Raw genomic sequence first — 21775 nt, 5'->3', positions numbered from 1 at the left:
GCATCTGCTCTAGACCACTCCTCTTCACCTAACTTCTCTGGACCTGTGTACTGTGTTATTATTCTTTACTTAATAGTTAATATCCACTTATAACTGAGTACATATCAAGTTTGTCTCTTTGGGTCCAGTTGCCTTACTTGGGATAATTTTTTTCTACCTCCATCCACTTTTTTGGACTCTGATTAATAAGAGTGGGGTGTCGCTGTCAATTTTGCTGCCTGTGGGACCCTTTTTCTCCTACTCAGTGGCCTTGTCCAGGACTGATGTAAGGGTTTGTGTCTAGTCTTTCTGCATCTTGTTCTCAGTGCTCATTGATATTACTCGGAGGCTTACTCCTTTCTGAAAGGAAATAGGAGCAGAGGATGTTGGTGGGAAGAGGAAGTGTGTGTGTGTGTGTGTGTGTGTGTGTGTGTGTGTGTGTGTGTGTGTGTGTAATTGGGAGGAGTGGAGGAAGAGGAGGTTATATATCTTTAAATAGAGAAATAAGGTTCTCTTATGTGGGAACAAATGCTAAAGGATCTTAAGTGTGGGAAAGGCTTGTTCCAGTGCTTATCACAAAATAAAAAACTCGTTAAGAAGTTGTTTGAGGGATTGGATAGGTGCCTCGGCCGTTAATAATATTGATTGCTTATCTACAGCGACTGGCTCTTACCCCCAGTATTCATGTGGAGGCTCACAATCATCATTAATTTTTATTACAAGTATCCTTTGGCATTTTTTGGCCTCTGTGTGCACCAGACACACATGTGGTACACAGGCATATATGGAAGAAAAACACCCAGAGCAGTTGATGATTTTTTAAAATTGCATTAATATTAAGTTGTAGGAATTATTACTTTTCTAACATACAGGATTATTTGTTTTCTGGTTTTTTTTAATTTATACATCTTACCTAATGTGTGGTCATAGAACATGATTTATATCTTGGTCTGAGTGACTTCTTTGGCCCCCCCAAGTTGGCGTTGAGGTTTCAATGAAGCAAAGATTGAGAACTGCTTTTAACTATAAGGAAATGATCTCCTATGGGGTTGCTAAATGCCTAGAGAAGTAACTCAGACTTATCAGTGGATGTTATCATAACATAACATTTGAATATTCATTTTATGTCAGAGATGAGTTTATAAGAAACTCTCATAAATAAAATGTGTACATAAAACATTATAGCTTTCAAAGCATTGTTTTACTCTGTTCCTTGATTTTATTGTATCAGCCTTTCCTATAGCTAGGAAGTACTGGGATACAGCCAGGAAATACAAAATTACTGGGATTTGAATGTCACTCTGTCTGAATTAAGATATCTACTGACAAAAGACTCTTGGGAGTTAAAATATATTTACAATGTCAATGTGAATAACATAAAAATCAATGTGGTCCAGACTGCTGGCAGATTTTTATAATAAAAGAGAGCATTGAACTCAGTTGGTAAATAAATACATCTAGAATAAGAATAAGTTAATAATAATTTATCATAAATTATCTAATGTCAAAACTTCCCCTAAATAGTTATATAATAAAGCACATACATGACACAAAAGGACAACACTGTAACAGTGGCTTAACTCATTTGGCTTATAAATGGGGATTTTTGACAACTGTACAAATATGAATAAAAAATGTGAATAGTGTTAAAACAACTTGCTCAATCTCAAGTACATAAAGGAGGTTTGTATATATCTCAAATGTATTCATTTCACATGCAGAAGTTTTGACAATTTAGCCCAGAAAATAGAAATGGGCCAGCCAATTTTCCATACTAAGATCTCTCAGTTCTTTCTTCCAACTTCTCTGACCGATTCCTGGAAATATTTCTATGATGTTTCAGGAATGCCTTTATCACTGCTCTTAAAATTAGCTCCTCACCTTTATGTCACATGTATAGTCAGATAATTCAAAACGACCTCTCAAATTTTGTATCAGAAATAGAAGTCAAATCCCCAGTTGCTACAATATTTTGTGTGCATGTAGGAATATATTTGCATATGAACAGTTGTGCATCCATGATTCTGTTCTGTGTATGTGTTGTGCATGTAAAATCCATTGACTATGTCAAATTTTTCTATATTTTATTTCTTCTTTATGTTTGGAGACTGTGCTTACAAGTAAACCTGGAGCCCATCAATTCAGCTACACTAAGTGGTCAGTAGGCTCCAGGAAAGAACAAGTTTTCTCTTACCTTGAGCTGAGATTATAGAAATGTGTTTTCATTGCCAACATTTTTCCCTAATTACTGAAGATAAAACCAAGATTCTCTTGCTTTGGCACAAAGCTCTATATGGACTCAGATGTCTCCTAACTTTCATCCATAATATTTGTTTTACTTTTATTGGATATTCTCTTTATTTACATTTCAGATGTTATTCCCTTTCCTGGTTTCCCCTCCAGAACCCCCCTATCCTATGCTCCCTCCCCCTGCTTCTATGAGGATTCTCCTCCACCCACCCAATGGCTTCCTTCAGACTCTCCACCCTGGCACTTCCCTACTCTAGGACATTGAGCCTTCACAGAACCAAAGGCCTCCCATTGCAGGCCAACAAGGCCATCCTCTGCTACATGTGCAGCTGGAGCCATGGGTCACTCCATGTGTACTCTTGGGTTGGTAGTTTAGTCCCTGGGAGCTCAGTGGTGTCTGGTTGGTTGATATTGCTGTTCTTCTTATGGGGTTCCAAAACCCTTCTGCTCCTTCATTCCTTTAACTTGTCCACTGGGGACCCCATTCTCAGACCAAGGGTTGGCAGCAAGCATCCACCTCTGTATTTATCAGGCTCTGGCAGAGCCTCTCAGGAGACAACAATATCAGGCTCATGTCAGCATGCACTTCTTGGCATCCTCAGTAGTATCTGAGTTTGGAGACTGCATATGGGATAGATCCCCATGTGGGGCAGTCTCTGGATGGCCTTTCCTTCAGTCTCTGCTCTATATTTTGCCTGAGTATTTCCTCCTGTGAGTATTTTGTTCCCCCTTCTAAAAAAAAAAACTGAAGCAACCACACTTTGCTCTTCCTTCTTCTTGAACTTCATGTGGTTTGTAAATTGTAACTTCACCCATGACATCTCAAATGTGGAAGGCAACCCTGGTTTCTACAGTTATAACCAATGAACAATGAGGCTTTGCTATACCTATAACTGACTTTTGCAATAATTCTTTACTATAGGTTAATCAGATTGCAGAGAATGACACCGATCAATACAAGTCACCCAGAAGAGTTTATTCTACTTGGTTTTGCAGACCGTCCTTGGCTGGAACTTCCTCTCTTTATTATTCTTCTGGTAACATACCCCACAGCCATGATTGGAAACATTGCCATCATCCTGGTGTCCACAATTGACCCCTCTCTCCACAGCCCCATGTATTTCTTCCTCACCAACCTCTCCTTTCTGGACATGTGCTACACCACAAGCATTGTGCCTCAGATGCTAATTAACCTTGGGGGCTCCACAAAGACCATCAGCTACATGAGGTGTGCAATTCAGCTTTATTTCTACCACACAATGGGGGGTACAGAGTGTGTCCTCCTAGCTCTTATGTCCTTTGACCGATATGTAGCCATCTGCAAACCTCTACACTATACCCTCATAATGAAGCAGCGTAACTGTGTCCTGTTAGTGTCCATTGTGTGGCTGATTGGAATTTCCTATGCTGTCACAGAGGCCACTGTGACTCTGCAATTACCACTGTGTGGCCACAATAAACTGGATCACCTGGTGTGTGAGATTCCAGTTCTCATAAAAACTGCTTGTGGTGAAAAAGAAACGAATGAGCTTGCTCTGTCTGTGGTATGCATTTTTCTTTTAGCTGTTCCTCTGTGTTTAATTCTTGCCTCCTATGCTAGTATTGGGCATGCTGTCTTTAAAATCAAATCTTCAGAGGGAAGGAAAAAGGCCTTTGGGACGTGTTCCTCTCATCTCATTGTAGTTCTCTTGTTCTATGGTCCAGCCATTAGCATGTATCTTCAGCCTCCCTCTTCTATTACAAAAGACCAACCCAAGTTCATGGCTCTCTTCTATGGAGTAGTAACTCCTACACTGAACCCCTTCATCTATACTCTGAGGAACAAGGATGTAAAGGGAGCATTAGGTAATCTATTCAGGAATATTTTTATGTCAAAGTGAATGCTTGTAGACATTATACAAAACAGTCAACAAACTAGAGGCTTTTCCTACATCTCATCCCCTGTTCAAAATTCATCTCTTTTTAAATGTCCTTATAAACTTGTGTTTCTTGTAATAATGTTAGGCAGTGGTTAATCTTGGATGGTATTAACAATTATGGATATTCTGCTTAGAAAAAATATTAAAGTGCTTCGAATTTGTACATTCAGAAATGCTTACTTTATTTAAAGTTCTAAAACACTGAGTTTATAATGCAATTACATTGTTCCAAGCCAATTGTCATGAAAACCAGATAGTAAACATTCATCAATGACTTTTTAATTTGTCACATTTGAAATAAATCTTTAAGTTTTTCCAAATCTTGTGGGGAGGCTGGCTATACACTGCCAAGCAGGAACTGCTTTTAATAAACTATTCTTGTAAATTAATGTGGCGATTTTTTTCTATCAGATATTTTTTATTTATATTTCAAATGTTATCCCTTTCCCGATTTCCCATCCATAAACCCCCTTCCCATCCTCTTCCCACTTCTTCTATGAGGGTGTTCCCCTCCAACCAACCTCTTCTGGCCTCCCCAACCTGACATTCCCCAACACTTGGGGGTCCAGCCTTGGCAGGCCCAATGGCTTCTCCTCCCATTGGTGCCCAAGAAGGCCATCCTCTGCTGCATATGCAGCTGGAGCCTTGGGTCTTCCCATATATATATTTTTTGGGTGGTGGTTTAGTCCCTGGGAGCTCTGGTTGTTTGGTGTGTTGTTCTTATGGGGTTGGAAGCACCTTCAGCTCCTTCATGATGACCTCTAGTTGAACCAGCACCATATGTTGAAAATACTAGCGTTTTTGTACTGGATGGTTTTAGTTCTTTTGCCAAATATCAAGTGACCACAGGTGTGTGTGTGTGTGTGTGTGTGTGTGTGTGTGTGTGTGTGTGTGTGTGCATTTCTTGGTCTTCAATTTTATTCCATTGACTTACCTGTCCATCTCCGTATAAATACCATACAGTTTTTATCCCTATTGGTCTGTAATACAGCTTGAGGTCAGGGATGGTGATTCCCCAGAAGTTTGTTCATTGTTGAGGATCATTTAAGCTATCCTGGGTTTTTGTTATTCCACATGAATTTGTAAATTACTCTTTCTAACTCTCTGAAGAATTGAGTAGGAATTTTGATGGGGATTTCACTGAATCTGTAGGTTGCTTTTGGCAAAATGTCCATTTATACTATACAAATCCTGCCAATCCATGAGCATGGGAGATCTTTCCTTCTTCTGAGATCTTCCTCAATTTCTTTCTTCAGAGACTTGAAGTTCTTGTCATAGAGATCTTTCATTTGCTTGGTTAGAGTCACACATGAGAGGGTGAAAGGTGGTGGGCAGGGAGGGGGAACACCCTCATAGAGGAAGGTAGAGGGGGGATGGCATAGGAGGCTTATGGTCGGGAAACCAGGGAAGAGAATAACATTTGAAATATAAATAAAAAAATCCAATAAAAAAGTTTTTAAAAATCAAGTTAAAAAAAAAAAAGCAATGCTAAAAGGAAAACTCATAGTTCTGAGTGCTACCATAAACAAATTGGAAAATTGGAGAGAGCATACACTAGCAGCTTAACAGTGTATCTGAAAGCTCTAGAACAAAAAGAAGTAAATACACCCAAGAGCTGTAGACAGCAGGAAATAATCAAACTCAGGTCTGAAATCAATCAGTTAAAGAAAAAGCAGGTTATTTTATCATTATTGCCTTTTAATTGTCATCAAATACTAAATATTTAGACATTTTCTTAGATTTCTAGATTATTTATAGTAAGTGCTGAATTCACTGCCTATTACTTTTATTATTCTCATGGTTTAATGACTCTTCATTCTTATACTGGAGATAACTAAAATCTTAATTTTTATTTGATTTCCATAAATAAGATTACACAAGAAAAATTCTCACTGACATTTCTCAGAATAACTGATTCGACAAGGTCATCTTTAATTGTATATATTTTTGGGTGCTCAGTGTGTTGGGAAATGGAATCAATGGGTTTCTTTGTCAAGTGCATCCCACTGCAGCAGAGATTGTCTTCTCTCGTCAGCACAGCAGGGAGAAGCTATGCCTGTCTGTGGAGAGCTCTTTCCCAGGGTACTTTCTATACCTAATCACTCTGGAGAAGAATAAATGAGTTCTGTGAAAACAACGCAGAGGACTCTAGGGAACAGCAAAGAAAGATAACTCAAAAGTCTTCTTGGTATTTTCTATCATTGCCTTCCTAACTTGAGCTTTTCCTCCACTTGGTTCCTTTGTACGAACAAAACCCTGAGAGTTCTGAAGAAAATCTTAAACTCTCACCTTCACACTAGAATCTCTCTGTATTCTGAAAAGAAAAAAGTTCAAATATCTTACTTTATAATCACTCTTTAATCAAATAAGGGGGTTTATCAAAATAAGGTAAGTGAAAAGACAACTGTATTGACCGACATACATTCTTAGGATGGTTACAAAGTGTGGGCTGCAGAATCTAATTAGATCACAGGAAAAACAGCTTCATTTTAAAAGGCCGTTCGTAAGATCTGGCTGTATCCATTTCAGTGGCTTTGGGAACAACTAGACTTTAGTTTTTAACTCATTTCTTTCTCAGTCTATCACTAAACCAAACTTAGAAGCACTATATTCCCCACATGTTGATCACCCGAGTGAAGTATTATTGTTTAGTTATTTGATCTTATACAGATCAAATGTTTAAAATATGACTAATCTTGCTCAAATGTTTCATCCAATGCTTTAGTGTATGATAAAAATACTCTTTAATGAAGGGTGTTTTCAAAATGAATACTGTTCTTACAACCTGCAAACCCAAAAGGGTTATAAATATTAATACAACAATGTGTGTTTTCAACCTGAATGTGACTATAACATACTGATATGAAAATGCAAAAGCATGTGGACAGCGGGCCAATAGGAACTCAGCCTGAAACTCAACCGTGATTTTAAACACTCCTGGAGGAGTACGACTCTGTGAGTTGAAATTGTAATAAATAATTAAATAAGAAAATCAAATCTCTCTCCTTCTTCCCATTCCCACCTGCCTCCAATCCACCCACGAAATCTATTTTCCCCTTTCCAGGGAGACACATGCATCCCCCTTAGACCTTTCTGTATCCGTGCATTGCAAGCTTGACTATTCTTTACTTAACAGCTAATATCAAGTTATAAGTGAGTATATATCATGCTTGTCTTCCTGCATCCGGGTTGCCTTGCCTGAGATAATTTTTTCTAGCTCCATCCATTTTTTGTTGGACTTGTAATAGTGAGAGTGTGGAACCCTTAAGTGTTTTGCATGCTTGTGGGGCCCTTTTCCTCCTACTGGGTTGCATTGTCTGGCCTTGATATAAGGGTCTGTGTCTAGTCTCATTCCGTCTTGTTATGCTGTGGTAATTGATGTCACTTGGAGACTTGTTCTTTTCTGAAGGAAAATATAGGAGCAATAGATTTAGGGGAGAGGGGAGGCGTGGATGGGAACTGGGAGGAGGGGAGGAAGTGAGGGCATGGTCAGTAAATACTTTATGACAGAAGAATAAAAAATATTAAAAGTCGTTGAATTCAATAAGTGTACTGTGATAGATAATAAAAATAACTAAAAATATTTTTTTGAAAAACCTGAAGACAGAATAAGAAGGTAAGGCCCATTTGTCTCAAGAGATGTGGGAAGGGGAAGATACAGTACAAACCGATATGAGAGTTAGATAAAATTAATTATGAAAGAATTTTAAAGAGTAAGACTAAAATTACTCTTTTAAAAAACAAAGCTAATGGATTACTCATGTTTGAAAACTGATGGTAGGGGCTGAAGAGGTGGCTCAGTTATTAAGACCACTAACTGTTCTTCTGGAGGTCCAAGACACCACATGGTGGCTCCCAACCATCTGCAATGGGATCCGATGCCCTCTCCTGGTGTGTCTGAAGACAGCTACAGTGTACTCACATAAATAAAAATATTTTTTTAAAAAAAAGAAAATTGATTGTAGTAATGCTATGTAAACTGTATTCAGTAAGCTCCATAGTTATGTTTCTGGAAATAACTATTTTATATTCAGAGTAATAGACCCAATGCTCTTATTCATATTTCTTCTACAACATAGAGCTTCTCCTGAAGTAAGAATTTAGTCTAATACATCATCAGAAATTAGTACTGCTTATCCCTAGATTAGCCATAGCTATTAGAAAACTAACACTTAGAAGAATCTTAAAATACAGAAATAAGAGTCTCTTACTGGGAACAGGTGCTAAAGGATTTTCAGACTGGGAACAGCTTGCTAGAGTGCTTATCACAGAGGACTCATTAAGAAGTTGTCCAGGCGACTGGTAAGATGGCTTGGCCGTTAAGAACAAACAGTGCCTTCTAGAGGAACTGAATTCTATTCCCTGCATTCACATAGAGATTCGCAATCAATTCCAGTTCCAGGGATTCTTTGCCTTCTTCTGGCCTCTGTGGGCACCAGACCCATGTGTGGTGCACAGGCATACATGCAGGCAGAACAGCCATACCTATGTTTCATTTTGAAAATTTACGTTAAAAATAGAAGTTATGGGAATTATTCCCTTAACATAGGATTTTTCCTTTTTTACAATGTATGCATCTGACCTAGCATAATGTGTAGTCATATTCATTTTTCAGAGATGACTTTTTTATGAAACATTAGTGAATAAAATGTGTAAAAAGTAATTTTTAGTTTTCAAACATTGTTTTATTCTGTTCCATGATTTTGTTGTATCAGTATTTACGTTAGCTGTGTGAAGTAAGAGAATACATCTAGGAAATTATAAAATAACTGGGATTTCAATGTTACTCTATCTAAATTAAGACATCTGCCGACAAAAGATTATTGGTGATGAAAAACATGTTCACAAAATATGAATAGCAAAAAATCAATATGTTCCTGATAGTACAGCAAATTTTTATTAAATAAAGCATTGAGCTCAATAATAAGCTGTATGCTTATGATAAGAAACATCTTATAAATAAGTTGACTATAAGTTATCATGAATTATTGAATGCCAAACATGCACTAAATAGTTATTCAAATATCTAAATACCAAAACAAAAGAAAAAGGAACACCATTGTAAATGAGGCTTCACTCGTTTGGCTTATGAATATGGGGCTGTTTATAATTGTACAACATGAAGTAAAAATATGGTTAACCTACATTTCTCAATCTCAAGTATAAAGTGGAGGTGTCTTTAGATCTCAAATGTGCTCATTACTCCTACGAACGATTTAATGATTCACTCAGGAGATAGAACTGGGCAGACCAGCATTCCAGACGGAGAGTTCAGAGCTCAGAACGCTTTCTACCCGTTTCTCTGACTGATTCCTGGAAATGTTTCTATGATGTCTCAGTGATGCCTTCAGCACTGCTGCTAAAATTACTCACGTTCATGCCACACGTACTGTCAGATAATTAGAAAGCCCCTTTAAAGTTCAGTATCACAAAGAGAAGTTAAATGACCACTTGTCAGATTATTTCCTTTGTGTGCCTCCAGGAGTGTTTATGTACATAAATGGATATGCATACATGTTTCTGTGCTGTCCGTGTGTTGTGCATATAAAACCCAGAGACTATGTAAAATGTATCTATATTTGATTTCTACCTTATGTTTGGAGACTGTGCCTCCTACTAAACCTGGACCTCATCAATTCAGCTACAAGAACAGGTCAGCAAGCTCCAAAATAGGACCAGATTTTCTTAGCTAGACCTGGGATTATAGAAATGTTTTTTATTTGAGTACTGAAGAAAATACCCAGGTCCCCTTGCTTGGCACAAAACTCTATATGGACTAAGTTATCAACTAAGCATCACCAATAACATTCCAAATGCTGAATGCTAGTGCTGGTTTCTATAGTCAAAACCGATGAATCTTTTCTATTCCTACAATACTAACTTTCTTGATACTTCTTTACTATAGGAGAGTCAGATTGCAGAGAATGACACTGATCAATACAAGTCACCCAGAAGAGTTTATTCTACTTGGTTTTGCAGACCGTCCTTGGCTGGAACTCCCTCTCTTTATTATTCTTCTGGTAACATACCCCACAGCCATGATTGGAAACATTGCCATCATTCTGGTGTTCATTTTAGACCCCTGTCTCCACAGCCCCATGTATTTCTTCCTCACCAACCTCTCCTTTCTGGACATTTGCTATACCACAAGCATTGTGCCTCAGATGCTAACTAACCTTGGGGGCTCCACAAACACCATCAGCTACATGAGGTGTGCAATTCAGCTTTATTTCTACCACACAATGGGGGGGTACAGAGTGTGTCCTCCTGGCTCTTATGTCCTTTGACCGATATGTAGCCATCTGCAGACCTCTACACTATACCCTCATAATGAATCAGCGTAAATGCCTCCTGTTAGTGCCCATTGTGTGGCTGATTGGAATTTCCTATGCTGTCACAGAGGCCACTGTGACTCTGCAGTTGCCTCTATGTGGCCACAATAAAATGGATCACCTGGTGTGTGAGATTCCAGTTCTCATAAAAATTGCTTGTGGTGAAAAAGAAATGAATGAGCTTGCTCTGTCTGTGGTATGCGTTTTTCTTTCAGCTGTTCCTCTGTGTCTAATTCTTGCTTCCTATGCTAGTATTGGACATGCTGTCTTTAAAATCAAATCTTCAGAGGGAAGGAAAAAGGCCTTTGGGACATGTTCCTCTCATCTCATTGTAGTTCTCTTGTTATATGGTCCAGGCATAAGCATGTATCTTCAGCCTCCCTCTTCTATTACAAAAGACCAACCCAAGTTCATGGCTCTCTTCTATGGAGTAGTAACTCCTACACTGAACCCCTTCATTTATACTCTGAGGAATAAGGATGTAAAGGGGGCATTAGGTAACCTATTCAGCAACATTATTATGTCAAAGTGAAAATTTACAGACATTATACAAAGTAGTTAACAAACTAGAAGCTTTTCCTATAACTCATTCTCTATTAAAAACAAAAACAAAACTTCACCTTTCTTTTTTTAAAAAATTATGTTCTTACAAATCCTGTCTTGTTACTTGAGTAACTATGCTAGGCAATGGTTAATTTTGGTCAACCAAGATGCATGCTTTGCCTAGAGAAATGGTTGAAATACTTGTATTTGTTTTAGTACATTTACACATAGATTCTGTATTACATGATAAAGCAATCATGTAATTTATAATCCACTTATATTATTTTAAGCTAACTGGCAAGAAAGTCACATAGTAAACATTCATCACTGGCTTTTTAACTTGTCATTTGTGAAGTAAATCTTTACTGTCTTTAAGTTTTCCTAATTGTTTGTGGGAAGGCTAGCAATACAGCAACAGCTTTTAATAAACTATTTTATAAGACATAGACTTTATTTATGTGGATGCTCATAAAATGCACTGACAATATTGTATAGATGGCTTTTCCTATTGGTGCATTTGAATTGGAGTGTGAGGAATAGGTACAATTCAAAGGATTTATACATGATAAGATAAACTCCCAAATATGTCAACAAGACTTTTTAGATCGTGTGGTAGGTGAGAAATGATTTGTCTGTTTTTGCAATCTTAATATAGAAACTACAGATGCTTGGTTTAGAAATTTAACAAATGCACTACCTAAACTTGCCAACTGTGTTAGTGAAATAATCACTGATTTTTGTTTCATATCCACCATTGTTGAGGCTTTAGGGGCTATCCTCTCATAAAAACTAAGGCTTTCTATCCTTTTGTTGATCAGTAGATACTATCATCAACAAAGTGAGGTTGTATTCTAGTCATGATTTTCTTAGGCATTTATTTTAAATATCTGAATCAGTTAAAGAGCAAAAAAAAAAAGTAACATATGACAGCTAGGAGCCATTTCTGGACATATACTTGTAGCAGGATGGAATGTGTTTTAAGACCCCTAAAGAATTAGTAATTTGTAATTTGGATTAAAATAGAAGTTGTTTATTTTTTCTACAATAGCAGTTTTTAATGGGTATGCAATTTCATGCATGGATATTCAAAATCTACACAACTAACAGTTTAAAGAGCTAAAATAGTTCTAGGACTGAGAGTTTAATTTTTATCATGAAATCAGTTACACTTCACTGTAACAAATTGGTGGGTTATATAATTATGTGGTATTAGGTTAATTTAAAAATAATTAAACAAAGTATACAATAAAGAGCTAAACACTAGCAAAAATGCAAGAAGTGTCAGATTCCTTGGACCTGCTGTAACACACTTTTTCACCATAAAGAGTTGGGTGCTGGGAATTGAACTTGGGTCCTCTGGAAGAGAAACCAGTGCTTTTAACTGCTAAGCTATCTCTTTAAACCTCATTTCTTGTGACTTTTTGATTAGGTTGTCACACAGCTGTGGTCAAAGGAATGATCAGAAGAATTAGTGAGGGTAGAACTCAGGGTTGGGCACCTAACAGCAAATGAGGGTATTTTATTAAAATGTTACAAAATTTCAATTCATTGAAACAGTAAGCAATAAGACAAATTGTACAGAATGATTACTAAAATTAGTACTTAGAAATCATCTAAGAGAGTAGATCCTGAATGTCCTTACTGAAAGAAATATGTGAAAAAAGATAAACTGTCTGTCTTGAATAAACTATTTTATGCTTTACACATATATTAATACAATCATCCAAAATTCATATAATTGTGTTGAGTATACTTTATCATAAGTGTGGACATTTTTCCATTTGTTTTATTGGATATTTTTTTATTTACATATCAAATGTTATTCCCTTTCCCAGTTTCCTGTCCATAAGCCCCCTATCCCCTTCCACACCCCATAAAGGTGTTTTCCCCATAGATCCCCCCCAACGACCCCCTGACATTCCCCTGCACTGGGGGTCTGGTGGGCCCTACCTTGGGGTGTTTCCCTTCCCCTTTGCTGAGCCTTTTGGCCTGCTATAGCAAGAAGTTGTTTACACCTTGGCAGCTGCTCTTAGCCCCTGATTTGTGGCCTGGACTTTCCATGGCACCCTTCCTCCCCACCGAGCATTCCAGCTTGTTGTTGTTAAGAAGTTGTTTTTGCCCTGATTGGGCCCGGGACTTTCCACCACACAGACCTTTCCTGTTTTTCTGAGTGGGGATTTTCACCTGCCTTGTTGTTTTTCCACAGCTATTGCCTCCGGTATATAAGGAGATCTCAGTAAAGCCTTGGTGGCATTCTCTAAAAATGGGTGACCTGTTTACATATTTTCTTTCAATCCCGCAGACCTACGCCTGATATTCTCACACTGGAGGCACAGGCGTCGTCAGGGGTCCAACCTTGGGAGGACCAAGGGCTTCCCCTTCCACTGGTGCCCCCAAAATGCTATTCCCTGCTACATATGCAGTTGGAGCCCTGGGTCAGTCCATGTATACTCTTTGGATAGTAGTTTAGTCCCTAGAAGCTCTGGTTGGTTGGCATTGTTGTTCTTATGGGGTTGCAAACCCCTTCAACTCTTTCAATTCTTCCCCTAATCCCCCAAAGAGGGTGCTATTCTCAGTTCAGTGGTTTGCTGCTGGCATTGACCTCTGTATTGGCATGCTCTGGATATGTCTCTCAGGAGAGATCCACATCCGGTTGCTTTCAGCATGCATTTCTTAGCTTCACCAATCTTACCTAGTTTTGGTGGAGATATATATCACATGTGGGGCAGGGTCTGAATGGCAATTCCTTCAGTCTCTGCTCCAAACTCTGCCTCAATATTCCCTCCTATGGATATTTCTGTTCCCCCTTTTAAGAAGGAGTCCTTTGAATTTTGCTCATCCTTCTTCTTGAGCTTCATGAGGTCCATGGATTGCATCTTGGGTAATTCCAGTTTTGGGGCTAATATCCACTTATCAGTGAGTGCATACCATGTGTGTTTTCTGTGATTGGGTTACCTCACTCAGAATGATATTTTCTAGTTCATGCCATTTGCCTATGAATTTCATGAAGTCGTTGTATTTGATAGCTGAGTAGTACTCCATTGTGTAGATGTACCACATTTTCTGTATCCATTCTTCTGTTGAATACCATCTGGGTTCTTTCCAGCCTCTGGCTATCATAAATAAGACTACTATGAGCATAGTGGAGCATGTGTATTTGTCGTATGTTGGAGCATCTTTGGGGTATATGCCCAGGAGTGGTATAGCTGGGTCCTCAGGTAGTGCAATGTCCAATTTTCTGAGGAACCTCCAGAGTGATATCCAGAGTGGTTGTACCAGTCTGCAAACCCACCAACAATAGAGGAGTGTTCCTCTTTCTCCACATCCTTGTCAACATCTGCTGTCACCAGAGTTTTTGATCTTAGTCATTCTGACTGGTGTGAGGTGGAATCTCAGGGTTGCTTTGATTTGCACTTTCCTGATGACTAAGGATATTGAACATTTCTTTAGGTACTTCTCAGCCATTCAATATTCAACAGATGAGAATTCTTTGTTTAGCTCTTTACCCCATTTTTAATAGCGTTATTTGGCTCTCTGGAGTCTAATTTCTTGAGTTCTTTGAATATTTTGACTATTAGTCCTCTATCAGTAGTAAAACTGGTAAGATTTTTTTCCCAATCCATTGGTTGATGTTTTGTCCTAAGGACAGTGTCCTTTGCCTTACAGAAGCTTTGCACTTTTATGAAGTCCCATTTGTCGATTCTTGATCTTAGAGCATAAGCCATTGGTGTTTTGTTCAGGAAATTTTCCCCATGCCCATATGTTCAAGACTCTTCCCCACTTTTTCTTCTATTAGTTTGAATGTATCTGGTTTGATGTGGAGGTCCTTGTTCTACTTGGACTTAAGCTTTGTACAGGGTGATAAGAATGGATCGATTTACATTCTTCTGCATGCTGATCTCCAGTTGAACCAGCACCATTTGTTGAAAATGCTTTTTTTTTCCTTTGGGTGGTTATAGTTCCTTTGTCAAAGATCAAGTGACCATAGGTTTATGGGTTCATTTCTGAGTCTTTAATTCTATTCTACTGATCTATCTGACTCTCTCTGTACCAATACCATACAGTTTTTATCGTATTGCTCTGAAATACTGATTGAGATCAGGGATGGTGATTCCCCCAGACTCATGGATTGGCAGAATTAATATAATAAAAATTGCCATTTTATCAAAAGCAATCTACAATCTACATATTCAATGCAATCCCCATCAAAATTCCAACTCAATTCTTCATGGAGTTAGAACAATTTCAAATTCATTTGGAATAACAAAAAACCCAAAATAGGTAAAACTATTCTGAACAATAAAAGTTCTGGGGGAATCACCATTTCTGACCTCAAGCAGTATAACATAGCAATAGTGATAAAAAAAAAAAAACTATATAGCTCAATATAGCTATCGAAATGGTTGGAGCTAGGAAATATCCAGAGTGAGGTAACCCAATCACAAAAAACACACATGGCATGCACTCACTAATAAGTGGATATTAGCCTAAAAGCTCGAATTACCCAAGATGCAATTCATGGACCACATGAAGCTGAGAAGAAGGACGACTAAAGTACACTCCTCAAAAAAGTGAAAAAAAAAATATCTATGGGAGTGGATATGGAGGCAAAGTGTAGACCAGAGACTGAAGGATCGGCCATTCAGAGCCTGCCTCTCATGTGGCCCTTATGTATTCAGCCACCAAAACTAGTAAGATTGATAGAGCTAAGAATTGTATGCTGACAGGAACCGGATGTAGATCTCTCCTGAGAGACACAGCCAGAACACATCAAATACAGAGGTGAATGCTAGCGGCAAACCACTGAACAGAGAAGAAAAAACCTGTTGGAGGAATTAGAGAAAGGATTGAAAGAGCTGAAGGGCTTGCAATCCCATAAGAACAACAATACCAACCAACCAGAGCTCACAGGGACTAAACTGCTACCCAAAGTCTACACATAGACAGACCAATGGCTCCAACTGCATATGTAGCAGAGGATGATGGTCTTGTTGGGCACCAATGGAAGGAGAAGCCCTTGGTCCTGCCAAGGTTGGACCCCCAGTGTAAGGGAATGTGGGGGTGCATTAAGTGGATGTGGATGGAGAGGGGAACATCCTTATAGAAGAAGCGGTGGGAGAGGGGATAGGGAGCTTTTGGACAGGAAATTGGTAAAGGGAATAACGTTTGAAATGTAAATAAAGAAATATTCAATAAAAAAGAGAAAAAAGAAAGGGGAGAATTGATATATAAAACACTGATTTTAATTAAAATATAATGCCAATAACAGGTAACATGTGGTGAACTGATTTTTACACACACGAAGCTTTACACACCAATAGATTGAAAAAAGAACTCAGTTTAAATGAAGCAATGACAATTCTGTTTTTAATAAAATATTGGATGTCTTTTCCTACCCTGAAACAAGATTATCTTTCACATTTCAATGAGGAAAAATAATTCAAATAACTAGGGACAAGCCTTCTTCTTCTGTAAACACATCATAGAGTAGATTGTCCCAGTTGTTCATCTATAGCATTTGTGTCACAGTGAATGTGCTGTCATGGGGAAGTTATTTCTGGGAAAAGGACTAAACAATACAATTCCTTATAGAGCATTAATTGACTCTTTGGGATTTATACTCCTATTAGCCCAGTCAAAGAAACCAAGTCAGATTTGTCATTATTTCCATAAACCTCATTCGATCATAGAAAAGGACCATCCCTTAATGCACTGATGGTCCTTATTTTCTCTTTTGGCTACGAACAATTCCTTTATGAGTCGCGGCAGTATTAAATGATTACCACAGAACCTCTGCTCTCTGAGCATGATGTAGCAAGTCAGGAAGAGAGTCAACTGCTCATGCTGGTGCCTTCAGAGAGACTAAGTCCAGCCAGACAGTCAGCCTTACGGGTGAAGGATGGCGGAATGACAGTGCATAGAATATGGTAAGGCAAGGGACGGGAGAGGATGAACCAGCGCTGCTTGAACACTAACTAGTTAATGTTTGAGATGAGAGTCCTAGGCTCATGATGGCCAGTGATGAGGGTGGAGAATGACCTTCTTCTAGATTCTGGCTTCCAACAAGAAAAGGGAATTTATCCTCAGGTGATAAAAACAATTTTTGATAAAACCTCTATTTCCCTCACTTCTAGTAATAAGAAAATAAAACCATAAGTTCCTACATTTTCTTTTTTGTGTCTAATAAGTTTTGTTCCTTATCACATAGCTTCTATGAAAGATCTCTTGGTGAAAATGCCAAAGACGGCTCATGCGATATAGAGACCTCACAGCTGCCACTTGGTTAGTTAGTTTATGAAGTTGCAGAGGTGGCTGCCTATAAGAAAGACCACACCTTCCTAAAAGCAAGTAACTGCAGTTTCTCATGGTGGGTAATGCTCTCTTCAAGAGAATTTCACAGAGACCTCTTAGAAAATCCTGAGTGACCTTCAAGTGGCCGTGAGCTCTCCCTAAAGGGATTTACTTGGCTTATTACATTACTGGTATTATTTGATTACTACTTTTAAGAAAATTCCACTCACGGTGTGTCTGAGTTATTGTCCTGAATGGTTACTGCGTTATAGAAAGTGACTGTTTACATTACAGATACTCTTAAGAATTACAATAATAAACCATGTTTTATTATCAAGTCCAAATTTAATGTTCCCAATGTTTCTGTGGTCCCTAGGCAGCATTTGAGCACACTTTCTACAATTTATCAGTTTTGCCATTTAAATATTATTCAGGAATTGATGTGTTCATGGGTCTCTTTGTTTATATTTCTATTTAAGTTCTGTTTCTTGGTTATAAGTAGTCTTTAGTGCAAATAAACAGATCAATAAATAAGCTTATTTCTGTACCACATCTAACTGGATTAGCATATTTCACTTTACATAAATAATTAGAAATTACTGCTCAATGAGATATGTTTCCTCCGCAGGTATTATTGCCTGGACAGTTCCAAGAAAATAATTCTTACATTTCCAATCTTCATATAAATACAAATTTGAAGACATTTACCTTGTTAGCAGTAAGTTACCTTCCAAATCCAATTTAGACATTTATTCCATTATCATTTACTCAGCTGTTACCCTAAAATGAATGAGAAGTCCACACTTACTATGTTAATTTTCTGTAAAAGTATAAACATCCATATAAAACATAAAATTATTTTAAACTTCCTATTGATAGCATTTTATTGAAGAATTCTCTAAACTTGCAGAATTCTCTCAAAGCACTGAAAAAATCATTTACTTTTAGCTGTACAGTACCTTAGCACAGACTTTTTAATAAAAGGCTGTGATATCTCTATTGTCATTCTATCATCTACCATGTGTCCATCTATCCACTCAACATCTATCAGTCTTTTGTCTTTTATCACCTTTTATTTTCCAAACTATCATCTATATATCATTTATAATGCACCATCATCATATCATCCATAATCATCTCTTTCTTATGATTTTATTGTTGGAATCTTCTAGGCAGAAATATCAGTTCAATGACATGATGTCCTGTTCAAAATATTCCAAAACCAGCTATATAGTATTTGTCAAAAATCTGGTGAGATTCTCTTGATTCACATGATTATGAAAGAATCCACCAGATCTGTATCGTTCAATTTCCTAATTTTCAATTTGTAATTAATAAGTGATTTGTGATAGGATGATATAGACTGTATAATTACATTGTCCCTTAGAAAACTTACTAACTAGATTTGCATCGTCTTCTGTTAGTAGTGCCATTTATCAATAATTTTGCTTCTAGTAATTAGGAACTGTTTGCTTTCATCACTTATTGACTTTTCATATCACTATGTTATTAATCATTTTAATAATTAATAATATAAAATTTATATATTAAGCATATACTTCACATGTATGAAAAATCAGTGATATGAATATGAGCTCTATTCATGAGTATATAAATAGCTACATATACATATACATAAATATATACAAGCTTTCTAATAATTTGTTTTTTTAAATCATTCACTGCAACTATCTCTCCATGTTTTCTAGAACTGAGGATAAAACAAAAGAGAAGATGAGCAATGGTGGAAAATTTCAATGCAAGTTGGGAAGGGTACTTTATTTTTCTGGGATTTTCTAAATGGCCTCATCTGGAAGTTGTTTTGTTTGTGGTGATATTGATTTTCTACATGATGACACTGACAGGCAATCTCTTCATCATCGTCTTGTCACACCTAGATTCCCACCTGTACACCCCTATGTACTTCTTCCTCTCAAACCTCTCTGCTCTGGATCTCTGCTACACCACTAGCTCTGTCCCTCAGCTGCTGTTCAACCTCTGGGGTCCAGAGAAGACGATATCTTACGCTGGTTGCATGCTCCAACTCTATTTTGTTCTTGCTCTGGGTACCACAGAGTGTGTTCTGTTGGTGATGATGTCCTATGACCGCTATGCAGCTGTGTGCAAACCCTTGCATTACTCTGTCCTTATGAATCCTCGTTTCTGCCAACTCCTGGCTGCAGCGTCCTGGGTATGTGGCTTTACCACCTCAGCACTTCATTCTTCCTTTACCTTCTGGGTACCCCTGTGTGGCCATCGCCAAGTGGACCACTTCTTCTGTGAAGTGCCAGCACTGTTGCAGTTGTCCTGTGTGGATATCCATGCAAATGAGCTGACCCTCATGGTTATGAGTGCTATTTTTGTTGTCGTACCACTTATTCTCATTCTGAGCTCCTATGGTGCCATTGCATGGACTGTCCTGAAAATGCAATCAACCGCTCGACTTCAGAAAGTTTTTGGGACCTGTGGAGCCCATCTTACTGTTGTTTCTCTCTTTTTCATTCCAATCATGTGTATTTATCTTCAGCCCTCAACAAAAAGCTCTCAAGATCATGCCAAGTTCATTGCCCTCTTCTATACTGTTGTAACACCTAGCCTCAACCCTCTCATTTATACTCTAAGAAACAAAGATGTGAGAGGGGCAATAAGGAGGCTGCGTAGGTATGAGAGGGAGAGATGAGAGAAGCCTCCCACTGTGCCATCTTTGATAAGGTCTGAACCATCATTAAAAATACTTTACTCTTTTACAGTCTTTCTTGGACACTGAATCATAAAACATAAAAGAGAGACTAAATTATTTGAGGAGAAATACCTTTTTCTCAAAATATGCAAAGCTTAGCCAGTACTCTTATAACTTTCTACTTTGAACAGTAAAGATAGAAATCTGTTCTAAATGTTTCTTTTGCTCATCTGTCTATTTTACTCAGGAACTTATTCCTTTCCCTACATACTTTACTTCTGAATCTTTTTTTTTCTCTTTTTTCTTTTTTTCGGAACTGGGGACCGAACCCAGGGCCTTGCGCTTGCTAGGCAAGCACTCTACCACTGAGCTAAATCCCCAACCCCTTTACTTCTGAATCTTAGTCAGTGTTTGATTTCTTTTAGATGATGGGATTCTTAGTACTTTAGATGGATGTGATATTCCCATTGATCTACTACATCTTATGGATGAAATTGCAATCTAAGATAAAAGAGAAAATACATGTATAAAAGTTGATTTGTCATGTTGCATGTGCTAATAAATTAAAGTCAATTCTAAAATAATCCCAGAAGATTTGGCAATAAATTTTGAATAGAAATGTCTACTGCTAAGTTGAGTGGCAGATGTTAATAAATAAAATAAAGCAAAAAGAATCACTAAACATCCTTTAGTGAGCATAGTGGCATGGAAAATTAGATTAAATGAATTAATCAGGGTAACTTACATTTCTCCCTACATCTCAATATCTTTTTTAAAAAATACTATTATATTATAGTTCCTTAATATGGGACATTATGTTTTAAATAAAAATATTAAAATGCCTAGCATTATTGCTATTTAATTCATACAGAATTGCACATAAACAGGGGGTATTTTGTGGTTTTAGGTGTATATATTGTTAGGGTTATATAATGTAAGATATATTATATTATATTATATGTATTATACTATTCTATACCCAGACACATGCACACAGTCACACAGACACACAGACACACAGACACACAGACACACACACACACACACACACACACACACATATATATATATATATATATATATGAAGAGAGAGAAAGAATGTCTTGATCAAATCAATGTCCTTGATAAATTAGCCTTCCAGTATTATAAATGTCTCCTTACAATCAGAGAAAGAACTGGAAGAGCTTGAAGGGGCTCGAGACCCCAAAAGTACAACAATGCCAAGCAACCAGAGCTTCCAGGGACTAAGCCACTACCTAAAGACTATACATGGACTGACCCTGGACTCTGACCCCATAGGTAGCAATGAATATCCTAGTAAGAGCACCAGTGGAAGGGGAAGCCCTGGGTCCTGCTAAGACTGAACCCCCAGTGAACTAGTCTATGGGGGGAGGGCGGCAATGGTGGGAGGGTTGGGAGGGGAACACCCATAAGGAAGGGGAGGGGGGAGGGGGATGTTTGCCCGGAAACCGGGAAAGGGAATAACACTCGAAATGTATATAAGAAATACTCAAGTTAATAAAAAAAAAAAATAAAAAAAAAAAAAAAAATAAATGTCTCCTTACAGTCTCTAGGTTTACTGTTCTTTTAAAAATATTTTCAGAAAGCCCAACTTTTTGTTTTAGGGAAAATAAAACTTTGTTTTGCTTGTTGTTGATTTTTTTAAACCAAATTTGACTCCTTGAGTTTTTATGGATATTAGAATAAATTTATGGAACAATTTGAGAACTGGCTACACAAAGCACTTTATGATTCTTATACAGAACATATTTTTAATTCAT

At 37.7% G+C, this 21775-nt stretch overlaps 2 protein-coding genes and 1 pseudogene across 2 annotated transcripts; all 3 read left to right on the top strand.

The window, feature by feature from the left end:
• The first annotated feature begins 3170 nt into the window (after positions 1–3170).
• Positions 3171–4109, top strand: Or2n1g (olfactory receptor family 2 subfamily N member 1G). The gene is given in 1 exon segment (NM_001000268.1): positions 3171–4109. A coding segment is annotated over 1 exon segment (939 nt).
• Or2n1f-ps1 (olfactory receptor family 2 subfamily N member 1F, pseudogene 1) lies at positions 10073–11012 on the top strand (annotated as a pseudogene).
• Positions 19056–19994, top strand: Or2j3 (olfactory receptor family 2 subfamily J member 3). The gene is given in 1 exon segment (NM_001000266.1): positions 19056–19994. A coding segment is annotated over 1 exon segment (939 nt).
• The last annotated feature ends 1781 nt before the right edge of the window (positions 19995–21775 follow it).

The sequence above is a fragment of the Rattus norvegicus genome, chromosome 20 (genome assembly GCF_021556685.1).
Source record: "Rattus norvegicus strain SHRSP/BbbUtx chromosome 20, alternate assembly SHRSP_T2T, whole genome shotgun sequence".
NCBI lineage: Eukaryota > Metazoa > Chordata > Mammalia > Rodentia > Muridae > Rattus > Rattus norvegicus.
Note: the sequence above shows the minus strand (reverse complement) of the source record. Positions and strands in the feature narration are given on the sequence as shown.